We start from the raw sequence: 19,369 nt of genomic DNA, 5'->3' as shown, positions 1-19,369 counted from the left end.
GCTGTGTTGTCTTTCCAGCAGATATCGGGGTGGTTGATAGCCACAAACATACCCAAGCTATTATATATAAACGTTTGGGGAGACATGGTAGCCTTTTGCTACATAAGAACTATGAATGTCCTTTATATATGATTCTACCACCTATAGTACTTCATAACTGGATAGTTGCCTATAAATGTTTGATGAAGCCAGTAGGTCTCATGTCTATAGTTCATGAATTTTTTTAAGCTAGCATACAGAGTCATGACAGAAGGCATCAACACATGCCAATGTTCACTGCAGTTCCACTGTTGTTGTAAATTTCTTATAAAAATATTACTAAAGAAGTGTAGAACAGTAGAAGCGAAAGCCTAAATTATGAAATATTGAACTTAGACAAGTTAGCTCTAGTGTAAAAGTAGCTAGTTACTGGTTTTTTTCAGAGCAAAGGAAGATTGCTTTCCTCGTTTTGCTTTCTAACTGTGCCCCATGCTCCCTGGAAACAGAGCAGGCTGCTGTGCTTAAAAATCCTATGCATTAGAGAAAATAGATTTCATACTTTTGAATTCTGCTGTCCCAGAATATGTTTTGCAGTCTGTGTTTCTTCTTGTGAACTTGTCAAGTAGCATTTCTTATCAGTTATTAGCATTTTGTGCTATGCAGAGAAACTGGTCTGTTTATGAAGAAGAGGCAGGGTCACATACATGCACAGTGACCACAGTTCCTGCTGTTCTTACCTAATCCCTTTTGTTTTAGGCAAAATCCTCACTAATGCTAGCATAAAGTGTGTCTTTGTTCAGTACAGCTTCAGTAGTTTCACACAGGACCCATAATAGCTATTCAGCTAAGAGAACATGATCAGTGTAATTGAAATATTAATAGCAGACAGAGAAGTAGAAATATGCATTTATCAAAACATCAGAAAATGCCCAGCGGTTCCATCCAATGAGGCTATAGAAATAAGATATTTCTTGGAAAATATGGGAGCCTAAGTATTTAATTATAAATACTGCTTTCTTCTTATTCTTCATTTCTTTGTATGCTTTTCCTCTTCTTCCTTTGCTGTGTTATTTGATCCATGTGATTATTTTTGTTGCTTTTCTTGTGCTTTTCTTTGCTGCTTTTTTTTTTTTTTAGTTTCTTTGTTTTTACACTCCTTTTATCCACTAGTACCTTTTCCTCCCCACTTGCCTTTCAGATTGAAAGGTGTGTCTTCTTTTATGGAAGGAAATTTTACCAAAAAAGTTTTGAGGATTCTCAAGCCCTTATCAAGCTGCTACTTGCCTGAACACAAACTACAAGTTGAATTTAGCAATCTGGCTAGTGAGAAATCCTTACCAAGAATTTTCCCACTCCTAGAAACACTAGCACGTGGTTATCATATACACAATCACAGTTGGAGCCAGAGATGCCAGGCAAACGTTTTGTGAGTTGTTAAATCCATAACAGAATTGCTATTGTTTGCAATCAAGAGAACAGGTAAAACTTGGCGACTTAGCTTCTGCCTGGCTTATATAAAAGAGGAACAGATAAAGCAAGTGGGAGGGAAGTCTTGTTTCCTCCTTACTTTAAATACCATATGTATAATAATGGTAGAAGTTCGGTGTTTTTTACTTGTGATGGTATCCATACATTTTGTCTAATTATTCTTTTGACATAATGCTATTATTGCACATACTGCTTATCCACCTAAGGCCTTATTTCACAGCTTGTGTCCATATGTCTCGCTGAAGATCAGACCAGGAACATGGCCTTCAGTTACATTCTTCAGTTTCTACTGTCAGCATCCGAGAAATCTAGCTTTTTCTTTAAAACATCCCTGATCTGACTCATGGCCAGTGCTTTTGTCTGCCCCAGGGATCTCTGCTGTAATCATTCTGCTTGTGGCAGGCTACTCCCAAGCTGTAGCTGAAAACCTGCCAGTTTTGAGCTTAGTGCTGATGAGTCCTTGGATCATTAACATATGTTAATTACTCATTAGTGTATGTACATAGGATGGTGATTGTTTCTGGACAACCCTTTTGTGCCTGTAATATTTGCATATGACTTTCTGAAAATTCCTCTGTGGACAAAATGTTCAAACCAGTACTTCTCATGGCTTGAAGAGGGAGAGAGTGACATTGAAAGAAGACAACAGTACTCAAATCCCCTTCACAATAAGATCATAATGTACTGAAAGTTTCGTGGAGTGGCAGATCATGGCTTGAGTGGCCAAAACCTTTAATGATGGTGCATTTAAAAAAAAAGGAAAAAAAAGAACACCTTGAAACCCCTTATTTTTGAAGTAGTCAGAATTCAAAAATCAAACTCAACATCGACAGTTGAGTGTATCTCCCTTCACCATTCCTTTGCACTTTGTTTTTCCCACTTTCAAAACAAGAGAATGTAGCATTAGAAGGTCATGTAATTTTTCACGAACTGGGAAAACTGTTGTTTTGAATATACATCATAATCAGCTGTGACTAATTCACCTTTTCCCCTGGTTGTATAGTTCTAAACCTGACTCTGTCTTTGGGCATTTATAGCTTTTCACTTTAGCGTCTTGATATTATTGGTCCATCCATCAAAAATGTTAATTGTCTTAGTTCATTCCTGTTCAACCCTCCAGAAAGTTTGCTTCCTCTCCATGTAAGTGGAAGCATTAGTATATTTTTTTCAAAATGTAGAAAGTGTCTGTTTCCCATCTTTATTGTGAATATAAAAAAAGGGGTAATGACACAAACACAGTATCCACCTCATGGTAGATGCAATGTATTTCCAACAACACTTAATATATAGATGAGAAGTTATTGAGGAATTATAGGACAAATCCTCTTGTAGATCATTTCAAGTGTTGTCTTGTGTTTAATGGCTCATACTGCATATGCAGATATGATATGTGCAGATGCAAAACTGATTTTTATGGTCTTTTTTAAGTTGAGCTTTATACATGAATGATTACTCCCAGTATTGTCAGCACTTGTAAAATAGTGTCCAGTGTTGTAGCTTCTGAGTTGCTTGAGTTCTTCAAAAATATAGTAAAATAAACAGTTATACAGATTAGTTCCTTGGCTGTCATAATATCTGTTAACTGGAATATGCCTCCTTCTTACAAAACTCATTGCTTCTTGAGAGAGAAACAAATAAATTCAGATTTGTGTCACACTGTATGCAAAAACAATTCAGACTGTAGCAGGCAGCAACTAAGAAGAATTCCACTGGCAATTCCTGGATTAGGAATAGTCCCACACGTAAGAGTGACTTTAGAGCTTTGAAAAGAAAAAAAGAAGAAAATAAAGTCGCTGGGTCCCTAAGTTTTATTGCTTCTAATATAGGAAGTAATGTTGCACTGCCACAGGGCTTCTGTATTATTATGCTCTCATCTGTTAGTAAAGCAATAACCTTATTTGGGTTTTATATCTAACATTTTTGTATTTAGCAAAGTCAACAGTAGTGATATAAAATCAATGCTGCTTCACCTGTGTTCTGCTACTTAAGGCAGTGAGAGGAAGTAAGCAGTTTTACTGAGATGCACTTTTTATCATTGGGGAATAATAGCTCTTAACAGGCCGGCAGAAACTCTGTAGTGGTTATCTTTATTTGAACACAATCCCAGATTACAGGGCTTGGAACTTATATGTCTGTGGTTCAAAAGTGAGATAAAAATAATAGCTGGACCATGCTGAGTGAAAAGGTTTAATCAAAAAAAATTGAGCTGGTTGTAATCTTTGTAACCTCTTTATTTTTCTTCCCTTCAGATCTATGTTTTTCACTGGTCTATTTGCTGTACAGCAGTCTGTAAATGCTGCTCCTGTGCTAAAATGATAATAGTAATATGAGTTCTTGCTGTATCTTCCACTTAGCTGCTAAGAATAGATACTCTTCCAAAATATGGTGTTAAATAGTATTTCATCATTATCAGTGAGACCAGAGCTTTACAAATTAACGGAACTAATTATCTAATAACATTTTTATATTTGTTCTATTACTTAAGCTGTCAAAAATGCAAATGTTTTATGTACTTAAGAATATGTCAACAATTGATTTCATTTTCCTGCCTTTGTGTTTGATAAATTTCCTTTATGTATAATATACATGATTTTTAAAAAAGAAAACATTAAGTAGTCAAAAATTTCCCTAGAATGGATTATTTTGCATATGTATATGTATTGATCACCTAGATTAATTAAATAATGTGGACTGAATACTGAGAAAAGATCTAATTTGCATGTGCAACCTAGATTTCTTATTGTATGGAGATGCTAAAGCATAAACAGCACAGTTCACAGAATCACAGAATGGTTGAGGTTGGAAGGGACCTCCTGAGATCACTCAGGCAGGGTCACCTACAGCACGTTGCCCAGGACCATGCCCAGACGGCTTTTGAATATCTCCTAGGATGGAGACTCCACAACCTCTCTGGGCAACCTGTTCCAGTGCTCAGTCACCCTCACAATAAGGAAGTTTTTCCTTGTGTTCAGATGGAGCTCAAGCTTCCCCATCAAAGTGTCTAGGTCATGTTTTATGAAACTAGTCTGTAAGCAACAAGGGACAAAAACTTTAGTTATAGCAGTGTTAACATATTTGGAATTCAACTTATTAGACTCCAAAATACAAGTTCCAAATGGCTGTCTCTTCTCTTACTGACTGAAATTTAGTTTCTAGGGTCTAGGAAAACAGAGACTTGCCACAGTATATTCATCATTATGTATGAATATATTTCATGTTTGTATGTCTGTCTCCATATTCTACCTTTACTGTGTGAGCTCTACAAAGCTGCTGATTATGGAAGTGGTATGTTTTGTTTTGAAGATTTTTATTTCTTCACTTGGAACTGATCTAAAGTATTGCTTCATTACCTAACAGCGATCGAATGATTACTATCTTTGGGGAGTGATTTTTGTTTTCTGCTTTCTATACTGTAACTAGCATGGAAACCGAGTTGTTATCTTTATCTCTTCAGCAATAATTCACATTTATTCTGATATGCCAACTCAAGAAATTAAAATATATAAGAACATTTTGCAATGAGAAACAATGGTGAAGCTTGGTAGCTACCAAATAAAAATGGTCTGAAACAAGTCCCAAACAGAATCCTGCTTCTTGTCAAAATGAAACCTTTGATAAAAACCTAAAATATAAATTTTACCACTATGTCTTATGATGAACAGGGATCAAACTGTTTGAAATGAATTAGAGAATAGTGAACAGTACTAGTGAACAGTTATTGATCTGGTTCAGAGAAAGACACAGCCTGCTTACTGTACTTCCATTAAACAGAAAGCATTTGATATGCAGGAGTGGGATATTGTCCCTGAAGCTTTAGCAATGTGATATGCACCTCATTACTCTAAATGTGCTATTACAGAGGGCAGCACAGACACAGCAATTGTAGACACAGCGCAGGCAATGAGAAGGAAGAATTTCCCAGGAGGCATAATTACTACTAGTACTGTACAGAAATCTCTCCTGCCTGGCAAAACAAGTTAAAAAAAAATGTTTTCAAGAAAAAAAAAAAGTTTATATTATATAATACCCCTTAAATGGTTGTTTGCTTCATGCAGCACAAGAAATTATCTTATCCTGAATAACCAGTATTCATGTGAAAAAAACTGTAATTTAGAGGGAAAATTAGCAGTGTAATGCATCTCTGCTAAGAAAGACTAACAGTGCATTAATCAATCTGCCACACAAGTATTCTGTTACCATGATTGCATAAAATAACTTAAAAAGACATGCAGCTACTGCTTGGAAAGTACTGTGGTCCTCTGGACCCAGCTATGTTTTTGGAACAAATCGCCACCCTTTTCCAATATATCTTAACATTTTACTTCTCAAAATGGCAAAATATGGAGTTTCAAAGTTCCCATAAATAGGACTTAGTAGGAAACTGTTTTGATGCCATGAGGAACCCCTTAGCTCTTCTAGCAGAAAACACTCAGAATGATGCAAGAAATACAAGATATGACCTTGAACAAATGTTCAGGTCTAAGCTACATGATCAAGTTACTGAGCCACATCTGAGGTGTGGTAATACACCATGTTCCCTCTATTAACTCATGTCACATTCAAGGAGATTCCACATAAAAGAGTTAAGATAAAACACTACCATTTCTCATGAGCATGCGCATGGACAGTGGAAAGTTACCCATGTCAGCTAAAGTGCAATAACATGACAATAAATGTTATGGATCAATGTCTACAGCCAGCAATTAGTAGATATCATGCATAATTATTTTTTTCCTGTTGTATATTTTTSGCAGTAAATAGCTGTTATCTAAGGGGACGGGCCAATGCCTCTTATATCAGATCATTTTCTTTATTTGCTTCTCAGATTATAAAATTGCCAGGATATCCTTGTTTGACATGCAGCATAAAACTCTGAAATGCTGACTGCAAAGCATGGAAATCTAACTCATTATTTACTTTAGGGTATAAGTAACATGCCACACACAAAGATTTTGAGATTCTGTGTCTGCTTGCTCTATATATTGCCCTTTATATTATTGGTGTGCTTGATGTTGTTGATCTTTGTTTCCCTTTCACAATCTTTTCATGGGACATTTTCCCTGCTTTCACTGACCTTTTCCCACCTTTAGAGCTTTCTGACCATGTCTGCCACCAAAGTTCTATAACAGAAATAATTACACCTTCTGCACATTTTCCATTAATTTTCTTCTCTCTGCTTCACTCATTGACCTTTCATAGATCGCATACAGATTCTATTTATATATTGTTACCTTTCTCCTTGTTAATTTACCCACCCAAAATGTATCACATTTTTGCCTGCTCTATTGTACTTTAGGATTCTTATCAATACTTTCTTATTTCTTCCTCTATTTTTTCTATCTTTTCAACATAGAAGTTCAACTTACAATTCTGTAAAAATCTACATAGTTTATTTTACAAATATTTTGATAAGTATTCCTAGGTATATATGGCCTGTTTTATATGAATATGTCCCTGCCACAAAGAATTGTTTACTTTCTTTGCCTTTTTCATTTTCTCTGAAAAGAACAACTTTGGGACACATGCACGCTAGCATGTGTTGGAACAAGCAAAGCATTTGGACCTTCAGGAGAGCTTTGTATTTATTTCTTAGAGAAGCCTACCCATTAGCTAATCTGTGTTTAGTGTGCTGTGTGTAATGTCCTTGCATAGAAAGAACAAACAGGATTTCTGTCAAAATGACTTAGCTGAAATTGAGTTAACAGCAAACAAGGAAAGAACAAAAGTTAGATGTCCACAAGGGAGACAGTGTTTGTGTGTCTCCTCTGATAATCTAATTAAATTGAAGGCAAAACTGCAGCTAGTTTCCACCATTTTTTTTTTTTAGAAAATCAAAGCTGTAACAACATAAGAAATAAGTGTTTCAGTCCAGAGTTAAACATTGCATACCGTTGAGTTCTCTTCTGACCAACATCCACAGCTTTAAGGCTGTGAGGAAAGACCATCTTTTCTTGACCGTGCTTCTTGTGACAGTACCAGGGCTGGTTCCTCATCTGGCATTTGACCAACTTCTTCAGAATACAGGAAATGAGCACAAGCTTACTTCACTTCTGGGCCTTGAAGTGCCTGAGAAAAGAGCTTCACTATTTAAAAGAAATAATTTCAATAAGCCTTCGTTGATAAGACACCCTAGACTTTACATCTGGACTGTGAAGTTAAGGAAAAATATGAAAAGAAACAAATGAACCTACTTAGAGTGCCTTAGGATACCCAAATTAAGTTAAACCAGTAACTTGGAAAAGGAGTCATGTAACTGAGCAATAAGGTGTTGGAAGGGTTGTATGTGAAAGACTTCTGATCTGTAAATACCATTGGGCTGGGTTCTCCACCAGTGTAGTCCTACAGTGTTTTATGTTGTAGCAGGAGAGCCTGGAACACAGCACCTGCAAACTCTGCAACAGAAAGTAAATCTGATGAGCTATTGCTAACTTTTATCACTCTGGTTACTGGACAGTACTGAATCCTGATCTATTCTCAATTAAAAATTTAAAGCCCATGTCTCTTTAAAGAACTAGAAATGCCAAACTAGGGCAATAGTTATTTACTACTATCTTTAAACAGAAAATCTGTTGTTTCTACTGTATCTTTAAAACCAGTGTTGATTTACTCTACAAGAAAAGAGGAGATAAATTTTGAGAAGACAGCATCTGTTATTAGTATTAAAAGTGCTGACAGATGATTTGGGGCAGAGGTCCCCTGCACTGGACCCAGAGAGTCCAGTAGTGGTATGGACATGCTTAGGAGCTGATTCACCTGATGGAATCAGTGCTCAAGTGACATGTTCTCATGGATTTCTGCCTTTGCAGTTAATCACATTTCTTTGGGAAGGAATGACCCAACGCTAATGACTCTAATGTTTTACACTTTTTTAATGATTCCTAGCTGGTCAGTTCAGTTTGTTCAGTGCCTTTTTTGAGAATGTTTACCTTTATTTAGGTGTGGATATATAGTTTTATATAATGCTAATTAATGAATTATACAAATCAGCCATAATTTCTTTAGTGCTAAACTATTTGTGGGCAAAAAAAAAAAAAAAACAAAAAACCTCAGTCCATTAAAATCTTAGATTTTGATATAAGAAGAGCTAAAATCTTTCTAGTTACAATTTTCATTTATCCATTATTTTAAAACAAAGACTTATAATGCATAGTGTTTCTGAGCACCTCAGTTTTCAGACAACCTTTATGATTCTCTAAAAATGCATTTTATCTTTAACAAAAACAATTAAATGAAACTGAGATATCAAAATCTTGTCCTTTTATGCCCTCATACATACACTTGCTGAATATTACTCTATTAAACTTTTAAAATATTTCAACCATGACATGAGAGCATCAACCTCTCTTTGGAAAAAAGTACCATTTTTAAGTGGTAGTCAAGTCCATGCATGAGTTATTTTGTCATTGGCATTTTCCGAATAACTCATTTGACATTTAGTTTGCAGATACAATGTTTGTAGATTTGAAAGAAAAGGTTTGTTTTTAATAGTAATGTAAGTTGATTTAGCCTGGAACTTCCTCCAGTGCTGTCTGGCATGTGTTAACAAAGCAGTTATTTCTATTCTTTGGGTAGGTCTTAATAATATGGAGGCTTAACCAATGATTCCTGTGACGTGTGGCTTATGCATATGGCCAGAGGTCCATAGAAGAAAGGGAGCTCCTTGGTCATTTATTGGAAAGCAAAGGGAGCAAAGTGATGGGTAGTTCAAGGCAGGTCTATTTTGCCTTAATATGTAGATAGATTTAGGGATATTTCTATAGCAGACAGAAGCAGTTCCAATTTGGAGTTGGAATAAAGCTAGTTTAATTATGTTTGGAAAAATGCAGACAAAGAAACTGAGTTTGACTTGGCTGCAGGGTCACCGCTATCTGAATACCATATTTGATAGTGATGTATAAGGGAATCCTGAGAAGAAAGTACTTAATATTTTGTTTTGGTTTCAATTTTTAAAGAACTGAACAGACTGTCAACAAAATTTCCCTTTTGGAGTGAATTCCATGAGATTAATATATATCATTGATTCTGCCCTAAAAGAGTGAGATTGCTGTAGTGAGCAGAGGCACTGGGAAATCATTGTGTTGATCTGGGAAATACTGAAAAAATCTGTCAATACTGGTTGGAAAGTCTCCTTGGCCTGAAAAGAAACCCGACCTTTGAGTAAAAGCAAGAACCTTCACTGTTGATCTATCAATGTAGTTTTCCCTGTGCCACAATCTTAGCTCTTACCTTCCCCCTGTTCCTTCCACTAGGTCTTGAACCAGATCTGCTAACAATGATGATGGTGAACAGCTGCAGTAGTATTTTAAGAAGTAAAAATTTTGTGATGATTTCCAGCCATTATTTATCTACTTGTTTTGTTTTCTGCCCAGTTATATCATTCCGTAATAATATGGGAGAAAAAATGCACTTTTCTATTTCAGTCAAAGCACTTTGTACATTTTAATGCATTGAGTCCTTAAATATCCTAAGACATAGGTTCCTAAGACTGAGTAGGTAGGGCTGCAATGCAAACCTGTGGTACTATTGGGGAAAAAAAAAGAGGTCCACATCTTTGTTCTGTCCTCGCTCTAAAATTATTCTAGGAAATAAATGGTTATCAATTCATTTATTAAGTGAAAAAAGACAGCAGGGTATTTTGCAGAATAGTAAAAAGTAATAATTTTGACAAGTTTTGGTCTATGTTATGGAAAAGGCCATTTTTCATTTTAAAAGATTGCTGGAAAACAAAGAGCTTTTTAGGGGTTTTGAACACAGATTGCAAGCAGCAATGGTTTTTATTTATTTTAAAATATAATGGAAAGTAACCAAAAAGATGCAACTAAACAACTATGTGTCGTGGTTAGCTTTGAACAAAGAGAAATTTGAATTTACCCATAGTTCTTTCACTTTCACTCATTCTAAAGCAACATATTGACAAGGCTGAACTTGAAACTGCAGTTTTAGATGGACATTTATCTGGCATACAGAGGAAATAATATAATATAGAGGCTATAGAGGAAATAATACCTTTGTACTTCTGTCTGTGTTTCGACTGTAAAGAGACCAAGTCAAGAAGTACGCTTCAGCCCATCTGCTTGCCCATTCCTGTCGGCCAGATAAGTAAAGCTCCTTGGTCTTTTCAGCAAAATTCTTGAGCATAGGAGAGCACACTTGCCCCTTTCCCTGTCCCCATCCTCATCATGCTCAGGAGTATTTCCCTAGCAGTTTGAGACTTCTCTAAGTCAGTTTGCATTTCCCTGTACTAGAAAGACTGAAACTAACCCTGAAACATTCCTCTGTTCTTGGTCTCGTAATTAAGGTCTGATCATTTTTCTGAATAAAATAATTAAAGATTTTGGGAGGGAAGTGAATGCCTTTCTATATCATATTGACAAGTTGGAGAACTTCGCTATATCAAATGGATTCACCACCTCAGGAGATTAATTACAAATAGCAGGTTTAGATGGAAGAAAGGAAGTTTTTTTCTAACAACTTTTGCTTTTATAGCATTCAGACTTGCCAGGCACTGATTGTTTCATTCTTGGGGCCTTTAAGTCCTGTTATACTTAAAAGGAAGTTAGGGGTATTCAGCACTTGAAAAATGAGGCCTATAATTTTCTTCCTCCTTCAATTTTTGGGCTGCTGCCTGTATATTGTACATGGTTAGCCGGGGAAGCACACAACACACATGCTGGAAGGCTGCCATCAGTGGTGTCCCACCGCTGGTGTAACATGGCCCGCGAGGGCAGGGGGCTGTGCTTGCCCCGTCCCACTGGAGAGCACAGCCTCCTCCATGGGGCCACCTTCTGCTGTGGGAGAGCTGCCACGGCGGCGCAGCAGCCAGCAGGATCGTTTCCACTTGTGGTTCACAGACATGATACAGAATCTGATCGTATCAGCGCTAGTGGTGATTAGGTTTTGGTTTGTTAAAATAAGCTGCCTAACTCCTGGATCTTCATCACAGTCCATTGCCTACTTCCTTGTTTTTATCCCTATAGGATTTTTTCATCCTCTGAAACCAACAAAGAGATCATATTTTGCTTCAGTTTCTGAAACTTCGTCATTTTTTCCAGACTTTCCATTTCACGCTGTTTGAATTTTATTAAGATCTCTTTACACAAAAGCAGAGTACCAGCTATATGATGCCCTGAGGGACCTGAAAGACTGTTGCTATAATGTCTCAAAACTCTTGAGACATTTTATTTCTACCAGAAGCTCTTCAGAAGACTGTGGCTGAGGATATAAAATATCTTAAATGTTTACAGCAGGGATCTTGATCTCCACTAGAATTTAGTACAAAACTTTGCTTTTTTTTTTTTTTTGTCTTTTAATTGGCACATCACATTAATGCTGATGAAATAATAGCTGTCTACAAAGTGAATTGTATTTTCTTTGCATCCTGGGATGGGGGAAGACTATTTTTGTTTCAGAAGTGTAGGTGTGTATAATATTAGGAATCTGGGCTGTTCTTAAAACGATGACTTTCCCTTCAACATCTCTATTGATCATTACTAAGTATGTTCACCATGCATTTTCTTTCCCTAAGAAGCACTTCTATTTTATCTGTGTCTGCCTCCAATGCTTTCCGGTCTCCCCAAACACACATATGCATATGTTTTTAGAGGGAGCTCCCTAAAACTGTGTACTTTACCAGTGTATGGGCAAAGTTTTTATAGGAGTTAATAAGATTTTATTTTCACAGGTCTGCCCTGAAATCACAAGGAATTGTTGAACTCTCAATACTCTTTTATACAGCACAATAATCCTGTTTATAAATAAAGTTAAGAATTCAGAACTCAAGAGATGTTACTAATAATACTATGCTGGGTTTTGAAATAAAATTATATATGAAGCTTTATTCTAATTTGGACAAAAATCACTCTCGTGACAAATTTCATTTTCAAACAGCTATAATATAATTGTGTGTGTGTGTGTGTGTGTGTGTTATATAGCAGAAGTATGTAATGATTATTTAATTAAAATAATATATATGCATACCTTAATTTGACTAGAAAATATTTTGTAAAATTTAATTTGTGAACAATCTTCCAGAATCTGAGAGACAAATTGTAAATACTTTTATTTTTAGAAACTTGTTAGAATGTTAGGGTATTAGGGACATGTTCTTCTAAAATGATTAGTAATTTGGTATACCTCAGATTTTCAGGGCCCATATTGAAGGCATTGGAATAGACAGCACTTTCTGAAAAATTAGATGTCCTTAAAAATAATGTAAGCAACCTAAATATTAAAGAAATCTGGTCTTTTAAGGCAAATGGAAATCTTCCTATTGTTGAAGGATGTTATGCATCAGTGACTCAAAACATCAAATTTCTATCACAGATAACTCTGAAAATCTTTAAAGGAAGTATCAGATCAATTTAAAACATTAAACCAAATTAATTCCAACTCTAAAATTTCATAAAGATTTATTTATAAATACAGAAATCAGAGACACGTAAGCTCTTACTGCTGAAGCAATAACTGTAATTATTGAAGCAAGTGCTATTTATGCATGTTTGTCTTTAACAGGACCCATGCAAGACAATAAGAATAAAATTTTATTATAATCCACTAATCTGAATATGTCAGATGATTGCACTGCTGTTTAACGCAGTATATACCCTTGAAATTACTCAATAATCTAACATTGATGTTTACTCTTACTATATTTACCAGCCCTCTGGCTCATCACATTTACCACATACCACTCCTCTCTTTTGTTTCTCAGAATAATGCCTTAGGAATACCAAAGATAAGGATAATATAGCATTTACTCTCTAAAGGGAAGAGAACACATTTTATTTATGTAATATTTTTCTTTATTTAATCTTCTTATACAACAGAAATACTGTTGCTAATGCCAAATATACTCAGGCTGAGTGGCTTTTGAAATTATCACGATAGCTTATGTTGCCTTACATAAATGTACTCCTAAGAAGACAGAGTTATATTTTAAAACTCTTAATGCTGTATTTCAATATATCTTCTTTGTAGTGATCATCATAACAGCAACGTTAATTGGTCTGCATTCTGTTAAAATCTCAGCTTTTCAATGTCATGATGTGCTATGTACTTTTGGCATGAACTGGTTAAGAGAATTAAATTCAGCTTCTACTTACCAGTGCAGACACTTGAAACTGTGCTGTAAATAGCTGACTGTATTACCTCAGGTTTTTATTTTATGATAGAACTTCTCTCTTACTGTTCAGAGGATGATTAAAACTGAATCTAAAGGTTGTGTTCATCAGTTCTGCACACATCTCTTGGAATATGTCTCTCCTCACTGGTAAAAATAATTTTGCAGATGTTCAGAATTCCAGAGTTTAACTATAAAAGTTGGCATTTTCTACTGCAAAGTATGCACTTTTTATAATAGTTAGATAAAAATGAAAGCGTACTAATTTTTTTCCTTCCATTCTGCTTAAATCTCATCTCAGGATGTGTGACACAGGAGAAGGGCTGTTCACCTTTCAGACAAGAGAAGGCGAGATGATATATCAGAAAGTCCATTCTGCAACACTGGCAATAGCAGAGCAACATGAAAGATTAATGATGGAGATGGAGCAGAAGGCACGGGTAATGTCCATTCACCAAAATCTTTGGACTTATAAAAATTGAGAATCAAGAACAAAAGAAGTATTGAGTATGGCAGTCTATGGATTCAACCATAATAAGGCTATTAGCTGTGTGGCTAAGAAAAAACAAACTTTATGATTTGTGTATTTTCATGGTCAGGGTTTTTCAGTGTGCTGTACAATAATGTGTTATTAATGTCTTCCTGGAGTAACAGATACCGTTAACTACTAGATCCATGGTTACCGTCCTGAAAGTTTTGGCTCCATAACTCAAAGATTAGGCTGTTATCTGAAGCCAGCTGTGAGCTAGCTATCGATGACTGAATGTTAACTTTGTCTCATGGCTTCACATGTGGGGAAAAAAACCTAGGTGTCAACAGACACATGCTGTTTTTTTTAACACAGGAAAGAAATTACTTTCCCTACGCTGTAATAAGTAGCAATACAAAGTGAATTTGTAAAGTTTTTTCTTACTTTCACGTTCAGGATTTCTGGTTTCCACAAGTTATCTTTAAACACTCTAAGAGACTGCCAAAAAGTGTATTTTTTTTAAGACAAAAAGAAAAAAAAAGTGACTTTGAACAGCATCTCTATATGCTTAGGAGTAGAGACAACCTTAAAGGACCATTCTGAAAAGCTAACTTTCAGATGTAGTTTGAATCTACCTTTATGTCTGCCAGTGAAGAAAGGTAGGGTAGAGGGAGCCCAGGGAACCAGGTCTACCTTCTTTCCTCTCAAATGACCACAATTCTTCACATATCTTTGACACTGTTTCCAGTCACTGCCCCTTCCTTCCTTCCTTCCTTCAACCCCCATGCATGTGCCCGCAGTCGCACAAACATAACTTATGTGATCCTCTCCCCACACACTCCATCACTGTCAAAATACCTTGTTACACTCCTGAGGAAGAAAGGCTGCTGCAGAGGCCAATTCAGAACCCCATTGTTCAACTCCTGCTCATAATTACTCCCTAGAGAAGCCTATTTTTCTCTATTTATTGTAGAGAAAGCTTGAAAGACCTATCTGTCCGTGACAAAAGTTCATCGTATTGAATGCTCCCTTCAGATTTTATAAGTCTCTGAGTAAGAGCTGAGAGATGAGAAGGCATAAAATGTGGCTTTTTCTGTGGTTTGTGAAAAGAGATGGATGAGTTTTTCAACAAAACTAGACTTAAAGTCTCTCTAAAGAGCACGTGTAGGAAACTGGAGATACACAAACTTTGTGCAGAAAAAGTAGGAAGAGGAGAGTTAACAATCAAGATTAAAATGAGATTAGGGACATATGAACACTTGTTGAAAAATGCAATCCAAAACAGACAATAGAGGAAATTTTAAAGTATCTGAAGTAGTAATAGTCTTGGTAAAAAATAACTTAATTCCGCTAGGCAGAAAGTGATTGAATAATAGTCAGAAAACAGAAGAAAGCATCATTATGAATATGTTTGCTTTTAAAGTGCCTACACCAGGAATAGGAATTAGAGCATTTTTCATGCTGCTCTAATAAGTGCTGATACCTGAGTCCAGGATTATGTAGGATTTTCCTTTCATGCAACCTATCTTTCAGGTCTTCCAGCTATTGATTAGCAGCTTTGCTGCTTAGCAAAGTTGTTTCCATTCTGCCATTGGATGAGTTCCTTGAAACCTCATTTATGAAGGCTGTGGCCGTATGGTACATAATATCACACTCTGAGAACAGACTGAGAAATAAAAATGAGTCATCATCCGCCCAGTGTACAAAGTACTTGCATCTTTGGATGAGGCTATACTGTGATCTGCCTAAAGGGATCGATACAGGCTTGTGATCGGCTGTAGGCTGCATAGATGCTTTAGGCTGCGTAAAGAAAGCACAAAAATATGTTTCTTTTATGTTTAAAATGGAAATCTAACGTGAATTTTGGTTTTGGAAGTTCTGCTACTCCTGACTGATGAGGTACTGAATGTTTAACAGGTCATCTACATCTTTGATTGCAGCATTTGAGTTGTATTCATTTTAGAAACAAAAACAAAAACTGAAGATAGACCAAGTAGGTGTTATTTTTCCTTTTTTCAACCATAATTGCATCTGCAATATCTAATTCCTACAGTTTCACCAAGAGCCTGTATATATTTTTCCCCTAAAATCCAACATTGAAATACAAGCACAATACAATATAGTTTTAAGTCAAGGATCTAGAAGCTGCAAATGTCTTCTAAGTCTTCCTAAAGTTTGACCTTTGATCCTTTGTCTTTATAGCCCCATATGTGGGCTTTCTATTTTTCCTTTTTCTGTAATGAACAGGTCATGTGTAATATTAAGAATTATATTCACTTTTTTTCTGATAAAGGTGAAAATGAAAGAAATTTAAAAAGTTAAGGAAGCTTAATGGTATATCCATTACTCAACAAATCAGGAAAAGAGAAGAAATGTAAGGGTAGCTCCATCTTTACTCCTTCCTTCCAATTTCAAGAAGCTAAATATTAGAAAGGATTCTTGAATTTTTGTGTGCTCCTTCCTTAAAATGTTAGCACATTTTAAGTGATTAATACTCTAAAGTTTACATTTTTCCAGATTATAGTAGGTTGTAATCTGGTATTAGAGAATAGACTTTATAAAGGAAACCAAAATGCGTTTTTTACTGAAGCCACCTTGATGAAATGTATAGATTATGGTTAGTTCTCATGATCACTATACAATGTGGGTCGCCTTACTCTTCAAAACCAAAAACATAAGAAAACCCCACCAAATTCTGTCTGAAGAAGAAAGGCAAAATTAATTATTACTGCAAGAAACTTTTCAGATAAAGGTATTGTAAGCAGCCTCAGGCCAATGGAGCAAAATTTGCTCCATTTATGGAGATCTCTGCATACAAGAATCCTGCTTCAGAATATTAAGCAATAAATTCATTTTTACACTAAGGAACCTGTTGCTGAAACCAAGTAGCTGCTGCATAACTGTGTTAAAAAGGGCAAGACTTGACAAGCAAATGAATTCTTCCCGTTATCTTCCAAATGTCATGGAGAGGAAGCAAAACTGTTCTGTGGCAGCTCATAGAGTAGCAAGTCTTCACTGTAATCACGAGAAAGACAACCCTGTCGGTTTAAGTAGGTAGCACAACGCACAACTTTGTCTTCTGCCTGTATCCCTTTCAAATTATAACGTTGGAAGAAGGACATGAAATATGGGATCAATAGTCCCTGGCATAGGTTGGGTTTCTAGTCGGTTATTGGTTTTACTGTGATCAAAACAGGCTCGATTTTACTCAAATGCAATATCAAGACAAAGAGGAGATACTGTTGTAATTTAGTTCTGGTGCTCTTCTTAGATTGAGTTTGAAATGTTACATTCACAGAGTGGAAATGTTTCATGCTCATTTTTTGGGGGGGAGTAAACAAATTTGGGCCAGTGCTAATACTGTACATTGAAATTTGAGGGGGGAAAAGAGTTATTTGTGTATTTACTTCTTTTTTAATCTTCCTTTTTTTTTTAGCAGACCAGTGTGATGCAGATGATGGCTTTGATTTGGGGTTGTGGGGTTTTTTTGTGGGAAGGGGTTGATATTGGAATGTTTTGTTAGTGTTTTTACAGTATCAACACAACAATTTAATTAAAAGGAATAATGATTTGCTGTCTACGAGATTTTATCTTGTGCTGTTGTGTTATCTCAGAGTATCAACAGCTCTCATTTTATCATCTGAATAGCTTGTATTCTTACATATCTCTTCTCTTGCCCCTTTTTTTGAAAAAAAAAAAGTCATTTAGAAATCTGGTTCGATTGGCAGTCCTGGAGTTGAAAGAAAAGTGACAGCCTTAGGAATAGGAAGTGTCCCCACTAACTGCAATCTGGCGCTGGCCATGGCAGATCCACTTCTGAGTACCTAACAGCCAGCTCTCCCATCCCTCCCCTGTCCCTCGTCTAGGCTGCAAGCTCCTGCCACTTCTCTTCAGTTAGCTCAGATGCTAATCTGATTTAGCAAGTCAATTCAGCTTGCTAATTTGACCAAAAAATCCAAAAACAAACCTAACTAGAAGGAATAGGGATCTGCAGGGTTACTGAGCTGAACTGGTTTATAGAGGAACCTGCCAGATCTTCTTGGTTGCCCCATCCCAAGGTGAGAAGGAAAAAGAATAATTCATTCTCTGATTGCTGAGTATCCTCCTTCTTGCAATCAACAGAAGATGTTGGTTTAGGTGATCATTTTAAAGGATTTCAGTTTAGATCATTTCCAAACAGATGAACACAGTTACTCTCAGTGGCACTTGTCTATCTAACCTCTACATCACAATTAAAATGTGCTTACAGTTTTACGGCATTGGAATTTAAGGCCTGATTTTCCTCACTTATGCCAACTTTAATCTTCTGCCACTCAGCCTTCACTGAAAACACTCCTGATATAACTACCATACCCATTAAGTTTGAGCGTACAGAATGGGGGGTTAAGAACTGCAGATTACTCTCATTATGACTACAGGTGCAAGGGAGGGATGCCAAGGAAGTATATTGGTACCTTTGTAACCTTATAAATTACTTCTTTCAAGAACTGCCAGTAAAACTCTATTATGTAATCTCAAAAGAATAAAAATTTACAATGTGTAAAACTAATTCTAAATAAAATATGCTAAAGTTGATGTTAGCCAGCTGATGTTAATCAAACATCAGTAAGCCTGGAGTGTAAATGCATGAAGAAATTAAAATGGTACAAGTTTTCATTACTTATTATCATGGGAAATGTTCTGTGGTGCTTGCCTTACTAAGGACAGCAAGGCTGCAAGAATAATGTCATTTTAGATTGTGATAGTTTTAACATTCACCGCAAGATAAACACCTTTATAAAACACTGCATCTGTATATTTCTCTTCCATTCTTGTTATTTACGTGGCTTGTCTCTAATATTCAGATTAATATAAGTGAATGAATCATCATGATAGATTTCTGTCCTTTAAATAAGCTAATATCAATGAATTTGGATATTAAAAGGGGAATAACAAATGTGCCAAAGAAGACAAATGCCAGGCAATGTCACTGGACTTAAAGAGAGGTTGGAGAGCAAGGTGATTAAGAAATAGGCCTGGGATTTTGGAGATAAGTATTCATTCTTCATGTGACCAACTTTTTTTTTTTTTTTTTTTTTGGTAGTCTTCAGCAAGTCATTTCATCTTTCTATATCTCATCTGAAACAAGTTTAGGAGTATAACAGCATTTCATAAGTCTGGTTTGAGGATAAATATAAATTATAGGGTTGTCAGGCATGGTATTAATAAGAAGACTGTAAATAGAATGAAAAATAACAATGTAAATTGTCTTAGAATTAAAAAAAAAAGGAAGCTGGAGAAAATAACAGCATTAGTTCCATAGTCAACTTTTAATT

The 19,369-nt window shown here is 35.9% G+C and overlaps 1 protein-coding gene across 1 annotated transcript in view; it reads left to right on the top strand.

Moving 5' to 3' along the window:
* Window positions 1-19,369, top strand: part of DOK6 (docking protein 6) — a 252,006-nt gene that overhangs the window by 174,754 nt on the left and 57,883 nt on the right. Inside the window, exon 6 of the mRNA XM_026079293.1 lies at window positions 13,887-14,025. Coding sequence (XP_025935078.1) covers window positions 13,887-14,025 — 139 coding nt within the window. The remainder of the gene's footprint in view (window positions 1-13,886; window positions 14,026-19,369) is intronic.

The sequence above is a fragment of the Apteryx rowi genome, unplaced genomic scaffold (assembly GCF_003343035.1).
Source record: "Apteryx rowi isolate R43461 unplaced genomic scaffold, aptRow1 scaffold_499, whole genome shotgun sequence".
Taxonomy (NCBI): domain Eukaryota; kingdom Metazoa; phylum Chordata; class Aves; order Apterygiformes; family Apterygidae; genus Apteryx; species Apteryx rowi.
Note: the sequence above shows the minus strand (reverse complement) of the source record. Positions and strands in the feature narration are given on the sequence as shown.